The sequence below is a fragment of the Apodemus sylvaticus genome, chromosome 2 (genome assembly GCF_947179515.1).
Source record: "Apodemus sylvaticus chromosome 2, mApoSyl1.1, whole genome shotgun sequence".
Taxonomy (NCBI): Eukaryota; Metazoa; Chordata; class Mammalia; order Rodentia; family Muridae; genus Apodemus; species Apodemus sylvaticus.
This window is the reverse complement of record NC_067473.1, coordinates 92,474,044-92,499,711: the sequence shown is the minus strand read 5'-3', so window position 1 is coordinate 92,499,711 and position 25,668 is coordinate 92,474,044. Positions and strand designations below refer to the sequence as shown.

General features: G+C 39.5%; 1 protein-coding gene across 1 annotated transcript in view; it reads right to left on the bottom strand.

Annotated features, from left to right (window-relative positions):
* Prdm5 (PR/SET domain 5) overlaps positions 1-25,668 on the bottom strand; it is a 182,674-nt gene that overhangs the window by 58,382 nt on the left and 98,624 nt on the right. The window contains exons 8-12 of the mRNA XM_052173854.1: positions 23,600-23,684; positions 22,341-22,498; positions 10,094-10,187; positions 8,294-8,454; positions 5,741-5,834 (exon numbers count right to left, since the gene is read on the bottom strand). Coding sequence (XP_052029814.1) covers positions 5,741-5,834; positions 8,294-8,454; positions 10,094-10,187; positions 22,341-22,498; positions 23,600-23,684 — 592 coding nt within the window. The remainder of the gene's footprint in view (positions 1-5,740; positions 5,835-8,293; positions 8,455-10,093; positions 10,188-22,340; positions 22,499-23,599; positions 23,685-25,668) is intronic.

The window sequence follows — 25,668 nt, the reverse complement described above, 5'->3', positions numbered from 1 at the left end:
CTAAATAAAGTGGTAATATAAGAAACAAGATATTATTCAACAAGATTTGCCACCTAATATTCAATGAATAAAACTCATTTGACTTTGGAAAATAAATCTTCATGTTGGTGCCAGTATGACAATAGAATTTTCAAGGCAAGGTTTATGATAACAAGTCCAAAGTGGACCCCCAAAAAGGCAGTCCACAATGTCTTACATGACAGTCTGGGCTCAGTTCAGGCTGGACTCCTGGGTAAAGGGAAGGATGTCTAGTGGGATAAATAAAAAGCTGAAAACCAGCATCCCTCAGACACCCGTGGCACAGGTTTCCATCTGTCAGGAAGAGCCACTACTTCCTGTATCTGCCCCTTGTTCACTGGGTCCTCGTTTACAGGCCTCTTCTCTCTCTCTCTCTCTCTCTCTCTCTCTCTCTCTCTCTCCTCCCCCCATACTCTCCCTTACATGATTATCATGATCTGGAATAGCTGCCTAAGATTTGTGTTCTCAAAATGCCAAATTTTGAGAATAGTCAGGGATCTCTAAGACCATTTCATCGAAGGTCAGGAACACTATCCTTATGAAGCGATTGCATAGTCTTCCTTTTGATCATGCTGACATTTACACAAATGGTGCAACATTACCATGGGAAAACTGCTGATTTAGTGATATAGATTTGAGCAATGGCCTCAAACTCTATACCAGCCACTACATTCACCACAGCCATACACACTAGAAATAGATGCTGTGTCCACTAGGGAATGTGTTTTGTGATATACAAAATGATTGACTGTATTAAACCTAAACCTAACCATTGAGTTTTTAATATAGGAATTCTTTTTTAATACGCAGATTGGATGGGGAGCTCTAGCAATGCATATGATAATGACCTCAGAAAGCCGCTGTTCGCTAGACCTGAGCTTCCAGCTGTTTTCATGGAACATTCTGCTCATATAAAGCAAAAGAGTCGGCATTGGAAATGGCTATTTGGAGAATATTTTTTCATACACAAGGAAAGAAAGGAGGCAGAAATGACAGTGTAGCAGGCAATATTTCTTACAAAATTCCAGAAGGGAAACAGGCAATCAAAGGGGGCTTCTGAATGGTTACCAATGAACTCTGGAGGGCATTAACAAATGTGGAGATCAGCAGGACTCAAAAAGATGTTTCCGGAATGAACTGTGCATCCTGTTACAGAACCCTTCATGAGTAAAAGGTTCATGCCAATCACAACACCAACTGATGGATTTTAAAGTGACAGAACAGAAAGGGGTCACTGAAATATTTTCAGGTTGCACACAACAGCAATCCTTTTCTCAAAGTCTTCTTGGTTTTCAGTCTAGTAGCAAATAATATCCCAAGTTATTTGATCAAGACTATTAAAGTACTCTATAGGATTGCTGCATATTCTGCAACTCCAACTACACGTCACAGGATGAATGAAGAAACAGATATGAAAATGTATCTATCTCCTTAGAAACCAGACAGTGAAGTCAGACGTCCAGCATGTGCCCAGTATATGCCCAGTATATGCCCAGTGTGTGCCCAGCGTGTACCCAGCGTGTTCCCAGTGTGCACAGCGTGTGCCCAGTGAGTACTCAGTGTGTGCCCAGTGTGTTCCCAGTGTGTGCCCAGCATGTGTCCAGTATGTGCCCAGCGTGTGTCCAGTGTGTTCCCAGTATGTGCCCAGCGTGTGTCCAGTATGTGCCCAGCGTATGTACAGTGTGTTCCCAGTGTGTGTCCAGCATGTGTCAAGCATGTGCCCAGTGTGTGCCCAGTATGTGCCCAGTGTGTGTCCAGTGTGTGTCCAGTGTGTTCCCAGTGTGTGCCCAGCATGTACCCAGTGTGTGCCCAATGTGTTCCCAGCATGTACCCAGTGTGTGCCCAGTATATGCCCAGTATGTGCCCAGTGTGTTCCCAGCATGTACCCAGTGTGTGCCCAGTGTATGCCCAGTGTGTGCCCAGTGAGTACCTAGTATGTGCTCACTGGTATGCCTAGCCAAGCACCACACCCGCAGAACTGTGTGGGAGCCCACTATGATCAGCTCCATCTCACTTGGGGTGCTGTTGTTTCACAGAACAGCCCATAAACAGCATGGAATTCTTTCCAGCTGGCAAGCTCAAAGGCAACCAGAAATTGCAAAACAGCATAAAAAAGAGATGGGTGAAATCATACTATTCATAGGGAAATAAAAATGAAGGCAGAGAAAAAAGTAATGTAGCAAAACCACAAACAGTAGGAGCTCAGGTGCAACTCTGACTGAGCACAAAGTAGCCACAAAAGTCAGTGAGCCTGGTGCTAGCTCTTGGGGGTAAGTGGATGCTCAGCTTTTGAGGATGGGACAAAATCCTGTTTATTTACACATGGAAGAGAAACCCATCTCAAGATTGCTGCAACAACCAGCCACCAGCCAGACATCCTCATCTGACACAGGGCACCAGACACTCTGCAGGAGGTTATCTCTGAAGAGACTTGTCATTCAAAGGAGACAAAGCAGGGTTGGAAACAGAACTCTGAAAGTGGTCTGAGTTTTAAACAGAAAAACATGGTGATAAGAAAATAACCACACAAATAAGCAGTTACACGATTATTTACACAAATACACACTTACTGTACTCCTTTTCCTTGCCCTGAATGTGACTAGAAAAAAAAATCTATCTATCCACACAAAAGTATGCATTGGTTCACTGTGCCACAATTTGGCCCAGAGTCAGATATATTGTAAAATGTGAAATGATTGGAATTTTTAGAATATTTAGAAAAAAAGATCTTCACCAACCCTACATGAGATAGAGGGCTAATATCCAATATATATAAAGAACTCATGAAGTTAGACTCCAGAAAACCAAATAACCCTATTAAAAAATGGAGTACAGAATTAAACAAAGAATTTTCACCTGAAGAACTTCGGATGGCAGAGAAGCATCTTAAAAAATGCTCAACTTCATTAGTCATTAGGGAAATGCAAATCAAAACAACCCTGAGATTTTACCTTACACCAGTCAGAATGGCTAAGATTAAAAATTCAAGAGACAGTAGATGTTGGCAAGAATGTGGAGAAAGAGGAACACTCCTCCACTGCTGGTGGGTTGCAAATTGGTACAACCACTCTGGAAAGCAGTCTGGCGGTTCCTTCGAAAACTGGGCACCTCACTTCCAAGAAAGATCCTGCTATACCACTCCTGGACATATACCCAGAAGATTTCCCAGCATGTAATATGGATATATGTTCCACTGTGTTCATAGCAGCCCTATTTATAATTGCCAGAAGCTGGAAAGAACCCAGGTATCCCTCAACAGAAGAGTGGATGCAAAAAATGTGGTATATATACACAATGGAGTACTATTCAGCCATTAGAAACAATGAATTCATGAAATTCTTAGGCAAATGGATGGAGCTAGAGAACATCATCCTAAGTGAGGTAACCCAGACTCAAAAGATGAATCATGGTATGCACTCACTAATAAGTGGATATTAACCTAGAAAACTGGAATACCAAAAACATAATCCACACATCAAATGAGGTACAAGAAGAACGGAGGAGTGGCCCCTTGTTCTGGAAAGACTCAGTGAAGCAGTATAGGGCAAAACCAGAACAGGGAAGTGGGAAGGGTTGGATGGGAAAACAGGGGGAGGGAAGGGGGCTGATGAGACTTTTGGGGAGTGGGTGTCTAGAGAAAGGGAAATCATTTGAAATGTAAATAAAAAATATATCGAATAAAAAAAAAGAAAAAAAAGAAAATATAAATATTATATATTTAAATATATTTTTTATTTAAATGTTTATAAATATGAAGTGTATATTATTTATTTGTGTCTTTACTAATTTGTATATATCTGCTTTATATATTTATGTATAATGTATACTATACATATTTATATATACTTATATATTATATATTTATTTATATGTATATTTACATATAAATATATTTGCTTATATATTTATATGGAATATATTACTTAATATAAATTTGTATTTATATGTCATTTCATCTATTTATACTATATCTTATATACATCAAATTATTAATATGGGTATTAATATAGATATAAAATACTAGAGAACAGGATGAGCATGACATGTTTGATACTTTATTCCATAAAAATCTTGAATTTCAAGATAACACTTCAAACATTCAAAGTAATGTGTAATATTAGTAATTTGTGCTTTTCTGCTGTTCAGTGTTCCTACAAGCAAAGTCACATGACCGTGCATGAAGTTCACAACGATGGAGTCATGAGGAAGTTCTGTTTGATTGGGTCAATCTTTTCTGTGCTGGAACCTATGCCTCAGTGTATTCTGAACTGCATAAGTCTCTATTTTTAAACATATGACACCAAGCTTGATTCAGTCACACAAGCATGTCTTTGAGATTATTTTCTGCAGGTATACTACTCTGATATGCAGATATAACTCACTTTCTCTAAAAATTTCCTGCTCTCCTATCTACACATAACACAGCTATGCAGACATACAAGCTAGAACAGTTTTCTCAAAGTGGCCCAGCAATGTTCACTAAGAATGACTGGCACAGAGGAGACAGCTGTGTTTTCACTGCTGCCATTAGCAGACCCAACTGCACACGGCCCCAGTTAGACGCTCTGGAGAGCTGGCCAAGACCACCCATGCTCCACACTAGAGCTGTTAGAGGCTGGTGAGCACAGTGCCCACCCGCAGGCGCTGTGCATGGCCAACTCCTGGCCCGGACACTCTCCTCTGCTCTGTCCCTTGGGCTTCTCCCAGCTTTTTACCATCTTCTGATTGTTTGACCAACCTTGAACTTGGTCCTAAAAGCCTTGCTCTCTCTAGATAACTTTTCAGGCATCCACAGTGTTTAAACACAGTGCCCGGTTTGTTACTGGTCACGTGTAGCACTGACAAGTTGTGAGTGACTATTCTAAGGTTCTAAATTAGATGCATGTCTTTTAGCTTTGTCCACAAAATTTTCTAATTATGCTCTAATGTCCGTTTCCTCCATGTATTCCCTAAAGTCACAGCATCAATCCTTTGATCTACTCAAACTAGGATTTTGTCATCCACAAAAACAGTTATTTTTCTAGACACTGTGCTGTGTGTGGGAAATACAACTTTTAAACATATTTTATGACATTTGAGCAGAAAACTTCAGCTATATAATTCAATTGAATGCATTTTGCTTAGTGGGAAGATAATTCACACAAGTGTAAAACTATTTAGAAAGCAGTAAGAGTATAAAAATCATTTTGTTTACCCAATAGAGAAACCGCAGTCAAGTTTCTTTTAAGAATATTTAGTTATTCACCATGGCCCAGTGGTCACATTCTCTTTCACTGACGAGGAAAGGTAAGAGAAAAGAGTCCAGGCCCCTTACCAGTCAGAGATAACACAGTCTCCTCAGACCAGGTGAAGTACAACTTGACAGAATTTTTCAAAAAGGCAGGCACTTTTGAAATTAAGAAGGGCAGCTTTGGTGTAAGTTACAGTTACCCCATGGTGGGTGAAAAGGAGGCTTTCTGTCTCCATAAAAAGTGAGGCTGTTAGGATCTTCTCTGTCCATCAAAATCCTGTATATCACACTTCTATTTCAACTGAAAATTAAAGTCTCTACACCTGAGTATTTTATTCAGTATTGGAGTAAATCGTACAACTGAAATTCTTCTCAAGTAAAGAACTGGTTTTGACAATCCTCAAAGACTTAATGGTTTGGAAACTCTTTGGACAGTACTGCTCTGTCCTCTAACACTAACTTCCAGTCTTTCATCAAGGTCACTCTTCATACCTGTGTGGCTCCGGATGTGAACTCTCAGGGTCCCACTGCTGGCAAATTTCTGGCCACAATATGGGCAGACTTTCTCCTTTTCTCCTGTGTGTGTCTAAACAGGAATAAAAACGGTTCATGATAAATACAAAGGCTTTGGTAAAGATGATTAACTACCTCTGACAACAGTAAATCTGTATTTTCCAGGATTATGTTTCATTAAAATGATTTAATGTCACAATGCGACTTTAAACAATTTATCATGGATAATCCCATGGGTTCAAAGATCGCTTAGAAGCATGCATTAGTGTTAATTTGAAAATAATTCTGCAGTTTACTGCTTAAGCCTTTATGTCGTCCTTGTCTGACTAAACATGATTAAGTTATATAAAACCAGTGCATGGAGTAAAACCACATAATCAAAATGGGGCCAGAGCTGCCCTTGACTGTTGCCAAGAGACATTTCCTTTGAATCGTTTTCCAAATTCTTTGTGCATATTTCACTCCAAAGGAGAGAATTAATCTCAAGAAAGTCATCTGTTACCTATGCTGTGCGTGTCAGAATAGATTTTACTACAAAACAGAAAGCATATACATCTAGTTTGACTTTGAAATCCAGCAGGTGTTAATTGAGTGCTCAATTGGAAAAAGAATGTCTGCCCTCCACATATTTATTTTGCAGGCATAAAACAATCATACCAGAAAAAGAGAAAGAACAGCAGCCAAACCCACATTAATGAAGCCAGTGACTGGGCTGGGAGTACAAGCCAGTGCTAAGGTGCTTGCCTACCATGCAGGAGGCTCTGGGTTTTGTAGGCACCAAATAAACACACTAACTAATGAAATTGCAAAACAAACCTGCTGACAGCTCTAGAAGGTGGGGTAGACAAAGTAGGTTAAGGACTCTGAGACTTAACAGAGTCTAATTTTTCCACCAACATAAACAAAACAAAAAACCAAAACCAAACCCATCGTTCCAGTGAATGAGAAGTCAAAGCAATATGTGTAGAATGAACAATTTTGAAACAGTATAAAGAGGAAAACTGGGGACTGAGCACTGTTGCAGGGACAAGCAGGAAGCAGTTTCTTCAGGTTTCTGCATGTTTTTTATAAGGTGGCTTTGAGAATATTTTCCAAAAGCAGCCCAAAAATTAGTAAAATCATGTAGTGTCTGATACTAGCTGATTATGGCCATCAACTAGTTGTTTAAAGAGTTTCTTAGGAACTCAGTGAATCCTGTGGGAGAAGCAGAGGAAGGACAGTAGGAGTGTGAAGTCAAGGAAACCACAAGAAAACCCACAGAATCAACAAACCTCAGCCCACAGTGGGTCACAGAGGTTGATCAGCAATCAGGGAGCCTGCCTGGCTCTGATCTAGGTCTTCTGCATAGATGTTAATAGTTGCATAGCTTGGTGTCTTGAGGGACTCCTAACAGAGAAAGTGGAGGGGGGCAGGGGAGCTGTTTCTGACTTTTGTGACTGCTGGGGACACTTGCTGGGCTGCCTCATCCAGCCTTACTGAAGAGGAGGTGCCTAGTCTCAGCTCAACCTGGTATGTCACCTTTGTTAAAGTTCCTGAGAGGCCTGCTCTTTTCTGAAGGGAAACAGAGGAGTGAGTGGGGAGGGGAGGGGGGTTAAGGAGGGGGGTGGGGAAGATTGGGAGAAGAGGAGGGAGGGGAAACTGCTATGGAGAAAGAGTTGCCTAGGGAATTAGAGATAAAGACCTCAATGGATGTATGTGTGGCATTTCCAGAGACTCAGATCATGAATCCTTTGACACAATCCAGTGATGGATTCAAATCTGGTGGCCTTATTAGTGGGGAAAGGTAGGAGGTGGGGCCTTGCTCCAGAGTGTCACTAAGGGGACTGTCCTTAGGAATATATTTTGCCCAGGCTCTTCCTGTATTTTCCCTTCTTTTTTCCTGTCCACAGTGAGGTGAACAGGTTTTAGGCTCCACTTCCTTTCACTACTTTGGAATTTTTAACTGTCTATCATAAAATACCTATGCCATTTTAAAGAGATTTAAAATGCATTTATTTAAAGAGATTTAAAATGCATTTATTATAATGCTGTGAATATATTTATGAAACACAAAATTAAACTCATTTTTGCTTGATATATTGATGTGACAAGCACAATACAAAAAGATAATCTCAAGATCACAAGTGAAAGTACTCTACAGTTCTACAGCAGGGAATCCTCTGTGCCCTGGACTTTCTGTAAACATTTGAATTAGTTCCATAAAAACAACCTAAATGAGGTACTACTCATATTCACAAGAAACCATCCCTATTAAGTGAACATTTCTGAAAATCGACAGTCTTCCTGAGTAATTCTCAAGTCTACCAATCAATAAAGCTAAGGATTACACAAAATATACATGTAACATTGACATATCATTTCATGAAAAACTGTCTATGCTAACAAACAGAGAAAAAAGGTATTTCTTTAATAGTCAGTATAATTGTATGTTTGTTATTATCGGTAAGCATGTGATAAATTAATATAAATTGTCACACGATAGTCAGTATATATGCCCACAGTGCAGTGTGTCTTGCTGAAGTCCCCACTTACCTTCTTATGACTCCTAAGCACTGACGGCGTGACAAAGGCCTTATTGCACAGCTCACACCGGTATTTCTTGTGTCTCTCGTGGACCACCTGGACATGAACGTTTAACGTATCCTTCCTTTTAAATGTGGCATCGCAGTGATGACACTTGAAAGTCCTCTCGCCTTGGAATACAAGCCAACAGTCAAGTCACTACACTGGATCTCATACTTCTTGTCCTAAAAATATCAGAATTTCCTAATTCTGATGTTGCTCTTATCACATTCTCTGTCTTAATTTTATCAGAACGTTTTCATCCTTAACACTTGGAAGCCTGCCAAAGACTTGCCTTGGGTTTTCATTGAACGAGGAAAGAAGCAGACAAACTGCTGACATTTCGGTCCATGGTAAAGATGTGTGTGTGTGACAGTAGCCTTCACGTCTTGAGGTTAAACTAGCTGCAATGTTAACACTGAACTGAGACCTAGGACTCTACTCTGTGTGCTCTAGCCCATCTGCTTTCCCTGCCGCCTCCACCCACGGGCCTTCGCTTAGTCCTTAAATTTCGGAGGGAGGTTGACTTCTCTGTCCAGATAGCACACTGTAGCTTCAGAAGCTTCCCCTAGTGCTGTGCAGCAGCATGTCAGCTGCAGAGCACACAGCGCAGCCTACAAGCCACGTCAGTCCTTCCTCTCCAGCTGCTGAGAACCAGGAAGGTGACAGTCAAAGTGTCAGGTCACTGATGCTACAAATACCTTTCTGTCATATGAAATATAATTGTATTTTTCCCAAGAAAAATTTTCTGAGCTTGCCAAAATAATCCACTTAAGTCTTAAAAAAGATGAATGAAGATCACTTGCATAAATGCCTATTTTAAAGTTCATCCATATCTTAAGCTATCTAATATAATAAGTCCCCATTGTGGCACAACAAACTTCATTCTTTAGTTACAAAGTGGTTCGTTATGAGGAAGTAGAAAGTGATGCAGAACACTTTGCAGAGCTGCAGTGACCGAACTCCACTGGGAAGGCAGCATCAGCTTTTCACACCTGAAGCAGCTTCCTGTCTTATGATCACCACCAATATGTATAAACATTAAGATCTTCATATTAGAAACTTAGTTTGAACAGAGAAACATTCTGCTAAGTCACCACCCTGTACAACCAACTGTCACAGGGCCATGTATTTGGAATGTAATCTTCAAACAGCAGCAGGAGCTTTACACATGCAATTTCTTAAAGGAGAGATGTCTGTTTGAAACATAATAAAAAGTTTGCCAACCCCCCCCCCAATAATGCCAGAATCAGAAATTTTACATGATCTAGGAAAGGTGCCTGCCTCTCAGACACCTGGAGGCAATATGGCATCCACTATTTGAATAGCTATTCTCCTGTCAGACTCAATATTTTCAACTTCTCTTTTAAAAGATGTTGACTTAGCTGTGCACTCTGACCCACAGTAACTGATAGCCTTTGAGCTAATACAACCCTGCCCTGTGAGATAGCGCCATGGTTTACAGAGGAAGACATGTTCCTCAATCATAATAGTTAAAAATGAGTGGAAGGCAATGCTTCAAAACAATGTTCAAAGTATACTGAATGCAGGGTATCTTTTAATATACTAATTTTAAATCCTGGGAAGAGAAGATGTAAAATATATCTCATAAAATAATTAGCCGTACTGTAGGAAAATAAGCCAATCTATCTTCTTTATGTTTTAAACAGATTATCTAACAATTCACCATGCACTTCTACGATGTCTGTTCTTAAAGCATCTAAGAACACAATGGAAATAACTCTCTCTGTCCTCTGGATGGTGACTTACTGTTGTGGATTAACAGGTGTCTTTGCAAAGAAAAGGGAGTGCGGAACAAGGCTTTACATTCGTCACACTGGAAAGGTCTCTCCTCGGAGTGAGTCTGCAGAAGGAAGGTACTGAGTGAGAAGAAGGGAGAAGAAGCTCATCATGGCAGAAGGCAGATGGTGCGTATTGTTTCCTCTCAGAGCTCCCTGCTGCCCAGGAGGAGGAGCATAACCACAATCATTCCCGGGGGTGGGGTGGGGGGTGGGGGGGGAGTACTTCTTCTGACAAACCCTTGAATTCCTTAGAAATTTGGTAAATAGCAAAGGAAATTGCCATTACTATCTCGGGTTGCTAATCTACATACCAAGGAGACGATTCTAGATCTATTTTGTACACCAGCACGGCTTACAGATTGTCTCAAAGACTTAACCCTACATATCCCTTGCTGGGCTTGATCATCTGCCGTTCAAGCAAGGGAAACAGTTCAGCGTGGCATGCTCTCTACCATTCCCCTAAAGCTTCGCTGAGGCACTGAAAGTGATCTGAATCTTCAGGACTGCTTTGCACTTAAGTTACAACAGAGTATGGCTTCATATGGTTACCCTGAGGCAGCATTCACTAAACACGGGATTTATATCAAGTGGCATGCTCCATACAGTGATTGATTAATTCTAAGAGCCAAGCTCTTGATTAAAATGGTATTACTGTTACTATTTTAAGATGAAAAAAATGAAGACTTGCCAAAGATGTGGATATTTTTAAGGTCTATGGTAACACAACAGACATGCACTGAAATGATCACACAGAAGTTGAAGCCACTTTAGAAAAAAACTGTGAATTAAATCTTATTCCATCCTGTGGATGGCAAGATTTAAGCATTTTTTTTAGTTTTTTTTTTTATATTTTATGTGTATCTGTGTTCTGCCTATATGTATACCACCTGTGCTCCCTGATGCCTGCAGAGATCAGATCTCCTGCTATTGGAGTTACGGATGGTTATGAACTACCATGTGGGTTCTGCAAAATGAACCCAGGTCTTCCCTGCAGGAATGGAAAGTTCTTTTAACTGCTGAGCCATCTCTCCAACCCCAGATAGCAAAATTTAATAAGGATCACAAATCATTTTTAAAAATGCTCAGAATTCAAACAGTATTATTTCATTACAAGAAAATAAGAATATATATATATGATGGGTTTTATGGCTGGGGCAACTGAAGGATATCACCTTCATCATGATATCATTCATATCATACTGAATAGGATTTCACAATTTGATGAGCACATCAATATTCAAGAGCAAGGAGCTTCATGGAGAACTATGCTATCATGAATATTATCATGATTGTTCCATTGTCAAAACATAAAGGGTAAGAGAAACAAATATTAAAAGTCAGGATAAATTTGACATATTTAAATATGTTATTTGGCCACAGGCATTCTAGATGAATCAAAACAGAGTAAGTGAACATTTCTTCCATTATATGACAGCAAATATCATTATGAACCAGCCATTCTAAACTGGCTGACAGAAGAATGCGGGGTTTCCTAAAGGTTCTGATACAACCAAGGTTGGGCCCACCACACCCTACAGCAGGAGAGAAGCTACATGGATTTAGTATTTATTTATCTATATCTTGCTTTTCTGAGACAGTCTTGCTATACAGCTCAGGTTGGCCTTGAGCTTGTATCAAGTCTTTGTATATAAACCTCACAAATGCTGCGTCTGTAGATACACACCACCACATCTGGCTTTAGCTATTTTCTTTTTTTTTAAGTGAAGAATAAAACAAAAAATGTCATGGAAGGAAATGTGAGTAACTTTTAAGTAATTTTTGAATGGAAATTCTAAGTATGATGAAAGACTAGATAGTCAGATTTTTTTTAAAAAATTAAAATTGCTGTGGTGGTTTGAATATGCTCGGCCTATGGGAAGTTGCACTGTTAGGAGGTGAGACCTTGTTGGATTAGGTGTGGCCTTGTTGGAGGAAGTCTGTCTCTGTGGAGATGAGATTTGAGGTCTCCTAGTGCTCCAGCTCTGCCCAGTGCTGAAGAGAACCTCCTCCTAGTTGCCTATGGAAGACCGTCCCCTTCTGCCTGCCTTTGGTTCAAGATGTAGAACTCTCAGCTCCTTCTCTAGCACCATATCTGCCTGAAGGCTGCCATGATTCCTGCTATGATGAAAATGGACTGAACCTCTGAAAATGTAAACCAGCCTCAATTAAATGTTGTTCTTTATAACATGCCGTAGTCATGGTGTCTCTTCATAACAATAGAAAGTCTAAGAGTTATAAAGACAAAATGTTTTCTAATCACCAAAGAAAATATTTGTGACAACAAATATCAGTTTAACATAGCTAATATAAGGTTAATTTTAAAAATGGAAAACTCCTAAAGAAAACTGGTAGAAGACACGTCCGTCTATTTCATTTGACAGGGTGTTTTGTGTCAGTCTAGAGTACGCACTTTGATTTTATGGGTCAATCCTGTTTCAGATTGTAAGGACTCAGGGGGAAGAAAAGCCACAAAAGTTGCTACCTCACAGGGATTTTATCCTGTGCCTATGATAGGTACACATACTACATTAGGAACTGGCATGAGCTGTGGAGGAAAATGAAAAGGAGCAGAGTGCTCCGAAGAATAGATTTTCAATAGGTGGTCAAAGAATCTAGCCAAGGTAACATCTGAGAGAAGCCTGCTGTTCTGAGGGAACAATGGACAGAAACCGGGGTGGCAAACTCAGAGATCAGGAGGAAAGGCCAGATTATTTTATTTTTTCCTGAGGCTATATAGAAACACCTATATTCCTCAGACAGAGGGTAATAACAGAACAGAGAAAGGTTTTGATCCAAGTACTGCTTGGTGACTCTGTGAGATTCCTGGGGTTGCCTGCAGAAGCACAGGTAACTTGGGTATACCCCTCCCAGTGTCCTCTGGATGACTTGAGGGGGCTACACTAACTATGGGTCCTACCAAGGAAGTGTTTGTCTCTTCCTTATCAGTGACTGGAGTTTCAGGGCCCTTTCACAGAACCCACTGAAGGCCTCCAATAAGAGAATGTGAACAGAGAGATGAGTCTCATCTGGGTCACTTATGGGTGTTCACAGCTGCTCTGCCTCAAGTTGGTAGCAGTCACATCTAACCACAATAAAACAGCTATGCTTCAGCCCATGTGGTTGGAGTGATATGAATGAACAGAGAAGTGGGAAGATGGAGATGGCAACCTGTGCAAAGCAAAAAAGAAGAGTCTAACCATGAAGCCCAGGATGGCCTAAAGTGTTGGTGATTATTCTGAGAGATAGTTTTTGGCAACTGAGCAGCATGGCTAAGACTGTGGTGATCTGAGAAGCTGTAGAAACAAACCAGGCAAGAGGTTGCAGACTGCAGAGGCTTCCTTAGAGAAGAGACATACTAGGACAACTGGTGGCCCATAGGAAAAAACCAGGTCTGTGCGTCGGCTTGCATATGAAGCACGAGCTAGGAAAGAAGCAAGCCTGGCCTGCACACGGCAAGCCAAGGGAGAACAAGTTCAGGTCTAACACATGAGGGTCAAGACACTTTATAGACACCTCTAGGCAGTAAAATAATTGCAACCTGGGTTACAGTACATTGAATGAATCTTACAAGGTATCAGTGCTGCATATGGCATTATATCTAATTAATGACAAATTCAAAGAATTTGTCTTTAATCTCTTACCCATGAGACTGTCCCACATGAAGAAAATATGTGTTATTCAGTGTTTGTCAGAGAAGGAAGTAGAAGGCAAGATAACATACTGTGCCCAGGAAAATCAACTTTCTGGGTGGTATTTTGGCACACTGTCCTGAGACTGCAAATGTGCATACCCCTGGCCTGACTGATTTCCTTTACAAAATACATCTGAAATGTTTTAGAAGAAAAGGAAAACAGAAAAGTCCTGAATAATTATGAAAAAGATAGAAAATGGGTTAATTAAAGCATACTAGAGATTACAGTTGCATTTATATTTGTTTGTTTACTTTATTTAACAAGGAAACTTTTACAAACTTGTACAGTGTCCCATTGTGTATAGAATACCATTTGGCCACGTACATTCACTCACAATGGAATCTAGTACGTTGGTCTAAAAACCAATCTGCTAAGGAGAGGTTTCAGAGGAAAGTGGGAGAATTTGACAGCATGTTTACTTTCTTGGCTCTTTCTTTGTTATTTAAACTTTACATAGTGAATAAACACTGCTTTTATTACACTACAAGAACTACTTTGCTTAAGACCTTTCAAATTTGACCAAATAATTTCCAAAAAGACTGTATTCAACCATCAATAAATATTTTTTCAGTATCTAAGAAAAACATAATCACAGATTAGCCTGTAGTAGTAGGACATAACGAGGCAGGTACTTTTACCAAATACAATCCCCCCATGCCATCTGTGTTGTTATGATATAAACACCAGCAGTGAATCCATGTGCTTACCTGACAGAAAGACACCGAGTCATGTAAGAAATGAGCTTGTATAATGCTCACATCTTGTAGATGGAGAATTTGTGTTCATATCTTTTGCAAGTATCAGATGGAATTAAGCGTCTAAAAAGGTATTATATCATTAACATTTTCACTGATTTAATCATTGATCCTTGAGCAACATAATATTCTTTTTCCAGCTGCCAAGGCACTGATGTCATCAACATCTGCTAATGTAATAGATGAAGTCGCCCTGAATAAATATCATGAATTATCTTTTTAGACACATATTTTTATGGACCAAGTCCAATATTTTGTTACAGATGTAGAAAAGGCATAAGACATGTGCTGTACTATCTACATTATCCATTAAAATTCTCAAAAATTCCTCAGGAGGGTAGGACGATATCCAGTAAAATACCAAATTTGTATAATTCTAGCCCCATAGATCAAATATTAATCTAACTGTAACAGAATAAAATTTTCATCAATGCCATTTGCAGCTAAAATTTATAACTTGGACTTTCAATAGTCTATATTGCCTCTTAATAATAGTACTTATTACTGATGGTATTTTACCTTTGGGACATATACCGTACAAGAACATTAATTAAATCTGTATCATACTCTCTCCTTCCAAAGCTCAGGGACCATAGCAGAAGTAATGGAAAGACTGTAAAAGCCAGAGGCAGTAGATGATGATGACAAAGAAATTGTTTTCCAGACACAGCAGGGCAGCAGCTGCACATATGAAATCATAGTTATGACAGTTTGTACAAGATCTGTACAAGTTCAAGCTACACAGAATCATGCATGGAGAGAGGAGGCAACCATGGTGTCCCCACCTAGCTAAGGTGTTAGGGCAGTTGGCAGCAGGAGGAGAGTGTGTGAAAAGCCACTGGCACTTCAGCAGAAGGCACACATCCAAGAACATATGGGTAGTATAAGTCATACTTGATGGCTTAGGGAAAGCAAAGGACACAATGTTAGCAAAGAGTGAGAGTGGATTCGGGAGGATCTGGGTAAGGAGAAAATATGATAAAAGAACATTATAGGAAATTCTCAAAGGCAAAGAAAAAATAAAAATAAGAAAAATATTAAAGCTAAAGATAGAATGAGTGCAGAGAAATAGAAAAGAAAGGAAGAGTCTGTTAAACATACCCTAGCCTCTCATAAGGGCATGATAACCTCGTGAGCTATATGATAAACCTGCAACTGTAACAGTATGTTTTACCTAGATGTTTACAAAGTATGTGGACTAAATTTGAACAGTCAGGCCAACAACTGGCTTCTTTAAAAGGCTTCCTCCTCCTCCTCCTCCTCCTCCTCCTCCTCCTCCTCCTCCTCCTCCTCCTCCTCCTCCTCCTCCTCCTCGTCCTCATCATCATCATCCTCCTCCTCGTCCTCCTCCTCCTCATCCTCATCCTCCTCCTCCTCCTCCTCCTCATCCTCCTCCTTCTCCTCCTTGTCCTCCTCCTTCTCCTCCTTGTCCTCCTCCTTCTCCTCCTTGTCCTCCTCCTTCTCCTCTTTCTCCTTAGGATATACACTGAAACTAGAACTATGCCTACAAGTTCACAGCTGACTCCACTCAGAAAAGAGCAGGCAATACAGGAGACACCCATCCAGAATGCCAGCATTGAACAGCCAAGCTAAGGCACTCCACCTGCTCATCTTTAGTTTTCTACACACAAACTCTTTACAAACTGGGACCAAGGGTATGTCAAGGGTTTGACATAAAGAATAAGATTTTTTAACTCTGTCAACAAAATCTATTTGATTTATAAGAATTGCAGATCTTCACCTATAGTAATTAACTATCTTTTAGAAAAATATACTAATTAAATAAAAATTATACTATGTATAAGTGGTTGGCAATAACCAGAAGGTTATCACCTAGGAAAAGACTTGGTGACTCTGTGTGTGTGTGTGTGTGTGTGTTGTTGTTGTTGTTGTTGTTGTTGTTGTTTTCTTGGGGTGGGGTGAAGGAAAATACCACCTATGCTGTATCACCAAACATTCATAAATGATTTTAGGATTTATTTTCATAAGGTGTCTACTAAAGAAAAAAAAAGTGACAAGAAAAGCTTAAAGTTTTACAGCAAAAGAAACCATGTCCTTCTCTCTTTTATTCCCAGTATTTCTCTCTTGTGGCTGTGGAAAGGTTAGGTCATGCACTTAGTCACACAAATGAGAAAAGATGAGAAAGAGTTTCTCAATTAAGGTCCAGGAATAAAAGGACATCACTGACTTCCCAGTGTGCTGTGATCCAAATATTCCTCAGAGTAAGGAAAAGTTCAGAAGGATTAGGACATTATGCTAAATTAAAGAAGCCCTGGAAAAGAATTATCATGCAGAATATAAAAAGGTCAAACTCATAAAGGAGAGAGTACATGGTGGTTGACAGGAGTGTGGCTGGAAGAGAAGAGGAAGGAAAATGGGATGATGCCGATAAAAAGATGCACAGTTCTAACACCAATGAGTAAATCCTGGAAATAGACAGTACGCTGCCTGTAATACTGAATTGTATGTACTTAAGACTGCTAAAAGTATAGATTTTTAACTTTTAATTCTCTTTCATAAAAATTATTTATTAGTGTATAACATGACATGATAATGTGACATAGGGATAGGGTGGTTTATTAACACACTATCAGTTCCTATATATTGTCTTTTATGTTTTGTAGTGAGATAAAATCATAAAAGTAGATCTTACATGTTCTTGCTACATGAAATAGAGAAAACCATGTTAAGTGATGGATATGTTATGTCAGGTGACAGATTGACTGTGGTAATCATTTCCATGTTTAGAGAATTAAACGGTCACAATATACATTGTTTTTTTTATTGGATATTTTATTTATTTACATTTCAAATGTTATCTCCTTTCCTGATTCCCGCACCCAGAAACTACCTATCCCATCCCCCGCTTCTCCTGCTTCTATGAGGGTGTGCCCCTACCTATTCACCCACTTCTGCCTCCTCACCCTCGCATTCCCCTACATTGGGGTATCAAGCCTTCATGGGACCAAGGGCCTCTTCTCTCATTGATACTCGACAAGGCCATCTTCTGCTACATATACATCTGGAACAATGGGTTCCTCCATGTGTAGTCCTTGGTTGGTGGTTTAGACCCTAAGAGCTCTGGGTGGTTGATATTGTTGTTCTTCCTATGGGGTCACAAACCCCTTAACTCCTCCATTGGGGACCCCGAGATCAGTTCAATGGTTGGCTGCAAGCATCAGCCTCTGTATTGGTCAGGCACTGGTAGAGCCTCTCAGGAGACAGCTACAGCAGGTTCCTTGTCAGCATTCACTCTTTGGCATCCACAATAGTGTCTGCATTTGGTGACTGTAAATGGGTGGATCCCCGGGTGGGCCTTTCCTTGAGTCTCAGCTCCACATTTTGTCTCTGTATTTGCTCCCATGAGTAATTTGTTTCCCCTTCTAAGAAGGACGGAAGCACCCACACTTTGGTCTTCCTTCTCACAATATACAATGTTAACATGTACAAATTTTGGTAAATGTGCCACCATCATGAAAATAGTTAATTGAAAAGGAAGTTGCACATTGTTATTTCTCCACCCACTGAAGAACAGTGAGCCCAGCTTATGATCAGCACCTGCTGGATACTGTTATTTAAAATTCGGCCCAGGCATTCACAATGGACACTATCATTTAAGATCTGTCTGGCACTCAGAATTGTGAGCATCAACTGCAGTTACTATCATCCTAGGAACTAGAGATGCTTTTGTACAAATGAAGGCACATGACTATCTGGGCAGGCCTGAAAAACGCTGCCTAGCTCAAACGGCAGGCAGCTGCAGTTTACTGAGTGTCAGTCTTTCAGTCCCCGCTTAACGGTGTTAAGACTTTTGCTGCTCATGGTGAAATTAATGCCTTTTGCCCTGGTTTTATAAATGAATTTATAATATTTTATATTTATATTTATATTTATATAAGTTTATATAATATATTTATATAATATAATATAAATTTTCCTTTGATGTCTAACAAATGTTTAACACAACGAAGTTTGAACTACAGTGCCTTTCAAGTGGTTGGGCCATGACCCAAGACATATTTCTTATATCAAAACCAATTAGAAACTATCAACAAGGCTCAGCATAAAAGCAGGTGTTACTATGCCTGACTGCCTAGATTCAATCTCTGGAGCCCACTGGATAGAAAGACAAGGCCAACCACGAGTGTCCCTTGGCCTCTATATGCATGCCAGTACAGTGCAAGGCAAACAGGTAAATAAATCAATAAATGTAATATAAGTAAGATAAAATGAACAGATTATATGCATAAGTCTATATTTCATTAAGTCTCTCTTAAATTTAAGCTTCAACTTCTACTTCTATTCATGTCCCTGTAAATGGAATTAAAAGCTAAGAAACTGCACCTTGCTCAGAGTTTGACTACAATTCAATAAAACATGACTGTAAGAGTCCAACAGAATTGTTTCAGAAGTTCTGACTAGATTGTCAATCGACCCTACAGTTTTACCCTGGGAAAATTACACTAAAGACTTTTAATAAGCTGGCACATATTTGACATCAAGAACCTCGCAATGACTTCTGTGGGGCTGGAAGTGCCGCTGTGGACTCACTTCTATCATCAAGCAGAGACCTCCATCTCACAGAGAAGGAGGGAATCACCATATACTTTCATCAAAGTTGTGTGCTGTAATAAGTGTGGCAGGAAACAATTGGAGAAAGATGATTAATTCACAATTTCTGTCTCCTGTTTGCCTAGCCAATTATGATTCAAATAACCCAAATCTAACTGGACCCAGAGGGATGACTCTTATTTTAGCCACACCTTATAATACAAGCCTGAATCAGATAAAAGGAATACAGGGGACAAGGAAATGAAAACCCTAATAGTGAGTGGACCTACGGAACTGACAATGAACCTGTTAACAACGTCATCCTACAGCAGCACAGTCCTTCCAAACAGAGATAAGTGGATAAATGAAGAAACACAAAGAGACAAATAAATATCTTATTTATTTGAAAGAGCACTTGGATTTATTAACAATGGCTGACTCTGAATGATATTCTGATTTTCCTGGCATGCCATTAGTTTGTAGTTTCCTAACTGATCGTTAATGAATAATTATGGACTTAGTTTTACTTATGATTCTTGAATATTTTAGGCATTTTCACATAACCACACTAACGCACACTAGGATCACAGCCCAGAAACGCATGTGTTGGGGGCAGAAGGACTGAGCACTTTGGAATCACAGCCATCACTGTTTCTGCCTTCCTTAAGACATCATTATTACTTTCATATGATTTATGGCTGAAAAGGACGAGGGATAGAGAAAAGATCCTCTGCCAAACTCCCATATGGAGGATAACATAAGCCAAACTGTGAAAAACTCATAAATGTGGGCAGATCAGTTTCATCAAAGAAGGGATTAAGAGGGTTCCAGAGACTGGACAGGAAACTTGCCAGATACTTTTTACAGTTGTGTAATTCCAAAGAAACAACAATGACTACAGCCCTGGCCTGATGCAGTCCTAGTTAAAAGTAAGGGTAGGAAGCAAGATATCAGGCAGAGGTACATGAGGCGCTATTAGCCAGCCCTGTTCAGTCTTTGATAGACTTGTCATTTCCTTTTCTTCTTGGACAGTAACTAAAATTGATATCATTTTTAATGTTTTCACAAGAGACAGCTGTTTCTTGAAAGTGCCCGTTAACAAAGAAGTTGCTATAACACCTACCAAATATTATAAGGATAAATAAACAATTCCCTTTCAAAATATTAAAATATTTTCCCTAAAATCAATAAACAAACATTTCTAACATCATGTGTGTTTTCACATAAATGTCTATGATCACAACATATTTCATATGTTCAGGACAAATTTCCTGAATTTGAACATGAGTTATTTACAAAATAAACAAGGTAAGATTAAAGATAACATGCTCTGAAAGAAGAGTTAAAGCAAAGGTACAGTGTGAAAAACAAACAAAATCCAGAGAAGAGCTAAGACCATACAACCTGAAGAGAAAGGAGGTAAAAAGCATCTGAAGAGGAGCAAGTCGCTACTGTTACAGCAGTTCAGGAAAATCCTTTGTTACACAAGTCTGACAGCCTGGACTGGAACCCAGGAACCCACAATGGGAGGAGAGAACCAAGTACCTCTGATCTCTACAGATGCACCATGACCACACACCCTCCAAGTCTAATTACCTGAGTTCCATGCCTGGGACCTACATGGTAGAAGGAGAAAACCTACTTGTCAAGTTATGTTTTAAACTAAGGAGGCACTGGAGCCCCCATACTCTTTGGCTTCCTGGCCACAGTGAGGAAAGTCACTTTGCTTCAACACATAGCAAGGACACATTCTCCACTATGTTCATAGCAGCCTTATTTATAATAGCCAGAAGCTGGAATGAACCCGGATATTGTTCAACAAAGGAATGGATACAGAAAATGTACATTTGCATAATGGAATACTACTCACTTATTAAAAACAATGGCCTTATGAAAATCTTGGGCAAATGGATGGAACTAGAAAATATCATCCTGAATGAAGTAACCCAGTCACAAAAGAACACACATGGTATACACTCACTGATAAGTGGACATTAACCCCAAAGCTCAGAATACTCAAGATACAATTCACAGACCACATGAAGCTCAAGAACAAGGAAGACCAAAGTGTGGATGCTTTGGTCCTTCTTAGAAGGGGGAACAAAATACTCATGGGAGGAAATACGGAGACAAAGTATGGAACAGAGACTGAAGGAAAGACCATCCAGGGACTTTTCCACCTGGGGATCCATTCCATGTACAGTCACCAAACCCAGACACTTTTGTGGATGCCATAAAGTGCTTGCTGACAGGAGTCTGATAAAGCTGTCTTCTGAGAGGCTCTGCCAGAGTCTGACAAATACAGAGGTGGATGCTTGCAGCCAACCATTGGACAGAGCACAGGTTCCTCAATGGAGGAGTTAGAAAAGAACTGAAAATGCTGAAGGGGTTGGCATTCCCATAGGAAGAAAATATCAACCAACCAGACCCCCCCCCAAAGCTCCCAGGGACTAAGCCACCTACCAAAGAGTACACATGGAGGGACCTATGGCTCCAGCTGCATATGTAGCAGAGGATGGCCTTATTGGTCATCAATGGGAGGAGAGACCCTTGGTCCTGTGAAAGCTGGATGCCCCAGTGTAGGGGAATGCCAGGGTGGGGAAGAGGGAGTAGATGGGTGGTTGGGTGAGCACCCTCAAAAAAGCAGGGAAGCAGGTATAGGATAGGGTGTTTCTTGGGGAAACCGGGAAAAGGGGATAACATATGAAATATAAATAAAGGAAATATCCAATAAATAAGATAGATAGATAGATAGATAGATAGATAGACATACATACATGCATACATGCATACATACATACAACAGATCAAACAACCATGGACTCAAGACTTTGAACCAAGCCTAATAAACCTTTCCACTGAGTAAGCAGATTGTATCAGGCCATAGGAAGCTAACACAAAGTCTAAAACACATTCAGAGGAAAGGACAGACCTAGCAAAGTACACTATAAGAAACCCAGGCAAACAGTGATATGAACAGAGCACTGAAACACAAAGAGAGAAGCTGAGACTTTTAATTCACTCAATCATACACGGATATTTTGTGTGAGAAAGCAGTTCTCAAAGTGGAGACAAGAAGAGAAGCCCGAGGTCAATAGTCTGAGTGCGTGTTAACAAAGTAGAAGCAGGATCAACAGATGTGCCAAATCTGGTTAAGAGACCAAGCAAAACCCTAGCAGTGCAACAGTAAATAACAGATGCCAATAAGCATCTTTACCTTCTTGTGGTTCTTGTAAACGTTTCTGTGAGCGAATCCCTTTCCACAGAGCTTGCACTGATACGGTTTGTCCTCACTGTGGATTACTTTATGGGCGCCCACCTGATCGAGCCTCTTGAATGACTTGTTACAGATCTCACAGTTATAAGGCCGCTTCTCTGGGAAGAATGAGCAGAGACAATGTCATACAGATATGAAAGTCAAGGACCAAGGGGATGCATCCTTACCTGCTCTTTCGTCTTATGCATAAACTAATTAAAGCAGGGTCAGACAAGCACAAAAATGCCTTCCATGTAGTTCATCTGTGTTAGACATGTGAGTATTCACAAGTTAATATGCAAAAGCTTATTTTCCAGATATGTTTTGACAGTTATACCTTTGCAATATAAGTTTATTCAAAGTACAAACTCCATTTCTATATGAAAAATTAAAGTGTGTGTATATCAATCAGGTCCTTAATGCTGAGAGACCTGTCAGTGATAGAAGTAATCGGAGAGCACCAGGCAGGCCCCAGGTGGTAAAGTTTTCTGTCTTCAGTACAGAGAAGTGTTTAGGGAGATTATAAGATCGACACTATGAAATAGGCATCTCAACAACCAAGCAAACAAATGTACACATTATACAAAGCACACCTGAAAACCAAGTTTCGATGATTGACTTTCACTCAATAACACTTAATCTTTACTCAAAACCACATGGATGTTCCAAACAATTTATTTCAATATCCTCCAACTATAGCCTTCCTATATTCTTTAAAAGGATTCACTAAGATAAAAATCCTTTTCAGTTCATTTTAGTGTCTTCATAAGAAAATAAAAGCCTATTACTCAAAATTGTTTAAATGAACTTCAACCTTGAGAAAATTTCCCCAAAATATTAATATATTTATTTTATGAGTATCACAGATAGAATAGAAAAGTATCTAGAAACATAGTAAACACAGTAGTTGAATCTCCACCAAATGCCAGGCACTATTCGAGTATATTATGTAAATGAACTTATTAATCAGGGTGTTGTGTCAAGAATAAAGAAACCAAGGTTCCAAATTAGATGGTGATTTTTGAAGATCTTTCCTATCCCTCAGCCAAACAACCTCTGCTTTATAAACAAACCCACTTCTAAACAATTAAGACCTTAGAAGCCATATAACTAAGCTAGAACTTATAGCGAGGGCTTCTTATTACTCTTCAATTTCTTGAGCAATGATTTCCATATTCTTTTGCAATGATTTCCATATACATAAGAAGTACACAATTCACCTGAATGGGTAATCATGTGACGTTTCAGCTGATTAGCAGAAATAAACTTTTTCATACATTCTTGACAATCAAATATCTCATGAATCTGAAAAAGATAAAATTGACTGTTAAACCAAATGTTAAAAACTAATGAATTATACACAGCTGAAGCAAAAATTGCTACCAACACGGCACTAACTCTGCATCAGGTACACAGAAAATGTCATGACATACTATCTAGCTAATGTTTCATTTTCAGAAAATAGTCACAAGAAAACATGCTGTGTATCTGACTTACTTGTATGTAGTAAATATACAAACTATAAAAAAAGGTCACAACTAACATATTAACTTGTATTATACCTAAAGTTCAGTGTGGGACATACAATACCTGAGGTATAATTTTCCTTTTATAGTAGGCATTAACACTTCAAATGAAAGTACAAAGCCAACTATCAAGTGCAGAGCAAGGTCAGTACAACTCTGATCTGAAAGCACTAAGATCACAATGAAGTTTCACAGGACAGGAGGACCACAATAAACATGATGGACTATATAAAGTAGCCTATACATACAATGGCTGAGTCTAACGATCGAATCTTAAAATAGGCGCTATGGCCTATAGTGGTATATTAACAATGGTGTGGTCAGGAAAATTTGGTTGAATGAACAAGTTACAGGATCTCTGACATGGAGTAGGGGATGACATGGAGTAGGGGGATGGATAAATATATGAGATGTGGATGTGAAATCGGTTCTAACCATCTAACACATGTTTATCTCATGGCATGTTGTATACTTTAAACATAGATGAATAAAATATATTTTGAAAATGATGCATTCAGAACACAGCTTTAATACACAAGTCAATATACATGTTATAACCAGGTACTATATTAGCTCTTTCTATCTCAAACCATAAAATAGTTGGTATGGAAAAACAGAGTTTATCATGATGTGGAAGGTGCTCAGCTCTGACAGGAAGATGGCATGAAGCCTGCCTTGAGAATTACTGGCCGGCCGTGAGCACGGGCATCAAACTACTGGACTAAGGTTCCAAACTACTACTGTCGAAGGACAATAATTAACCTGAGGCAAGCAAATCCTTCTTCAGAGAGCCAAGACCTCTGCATCTAGTTACTGAAGAATAACTAGTTGCGGAAACAGAAAGATCAGCATGACCGGTAGAGTGCATGAGTGGAGGATGAGGCTGTCTTGGGATCCAAGTAGCCATGGCAGGAAGAGTGAAGAGAAGGAGAAAACTTGAGCAGCAAGGCCAACAGATCCAGCCCTGCCAGCCGGCCTTACTCCATGCCATGTGGTGACAGAGCAAAGCTGGGAAGGCCTCCTCTAACTGCTTCACTCTTTAGTGAGCCAACCTCACTAGGAGAACCTGGAGAGGCACAAAGCAGGCAGTCACTGGCAGACAACAATCGGCCACGGTCTATCAATGCAGAGATTGAGCAACACCCACTTCTGAACAGTGATGGGTCTCCGCGTGGGGCTTGGCAGCTAGGGATGGGAGAACTAGACCACAATCCCAGAGGGCATGGAGGAAAAACATCTAGCCTCTCCCAGGCAAACACCTAAGGGAGCGTCAGCTAAACACCCAAGTTTGACCAATAAGGACAGGACATGTAATATTTATTTAAAGTTAATAAATGCAGATTTATATTCTTAAACACTTCATGTAAAAACATGTAATATATAATTTCATAATGATGACAAGGTAGCATAAATGACAAATCTTTGGTGTCATATAGAAATGAAGACTTTATTTATAAAATCCATATTTTATTGGTTTGAAAAATGTTGAAAATTAATCTATAAATAAAATAATCCTTAAAATATTACAAAACATTCTTATTTATTCAATATTTTTAAATGAGACATTTTTCAAGGTTGAATTAACAAAATAGATAAATGACAGAATTTACAGCACATGAAGGCTTTTTGGAATTAACTATCTTATTTATAGCAGAAACTTAGGACCATGGGTATTTTTAAAACTTTTAACAAAACTGCCAATGACAGGCAATACTATTTAATCACGCCTAATGATAAGAAAACATGTTTTGTTAAATTTACAA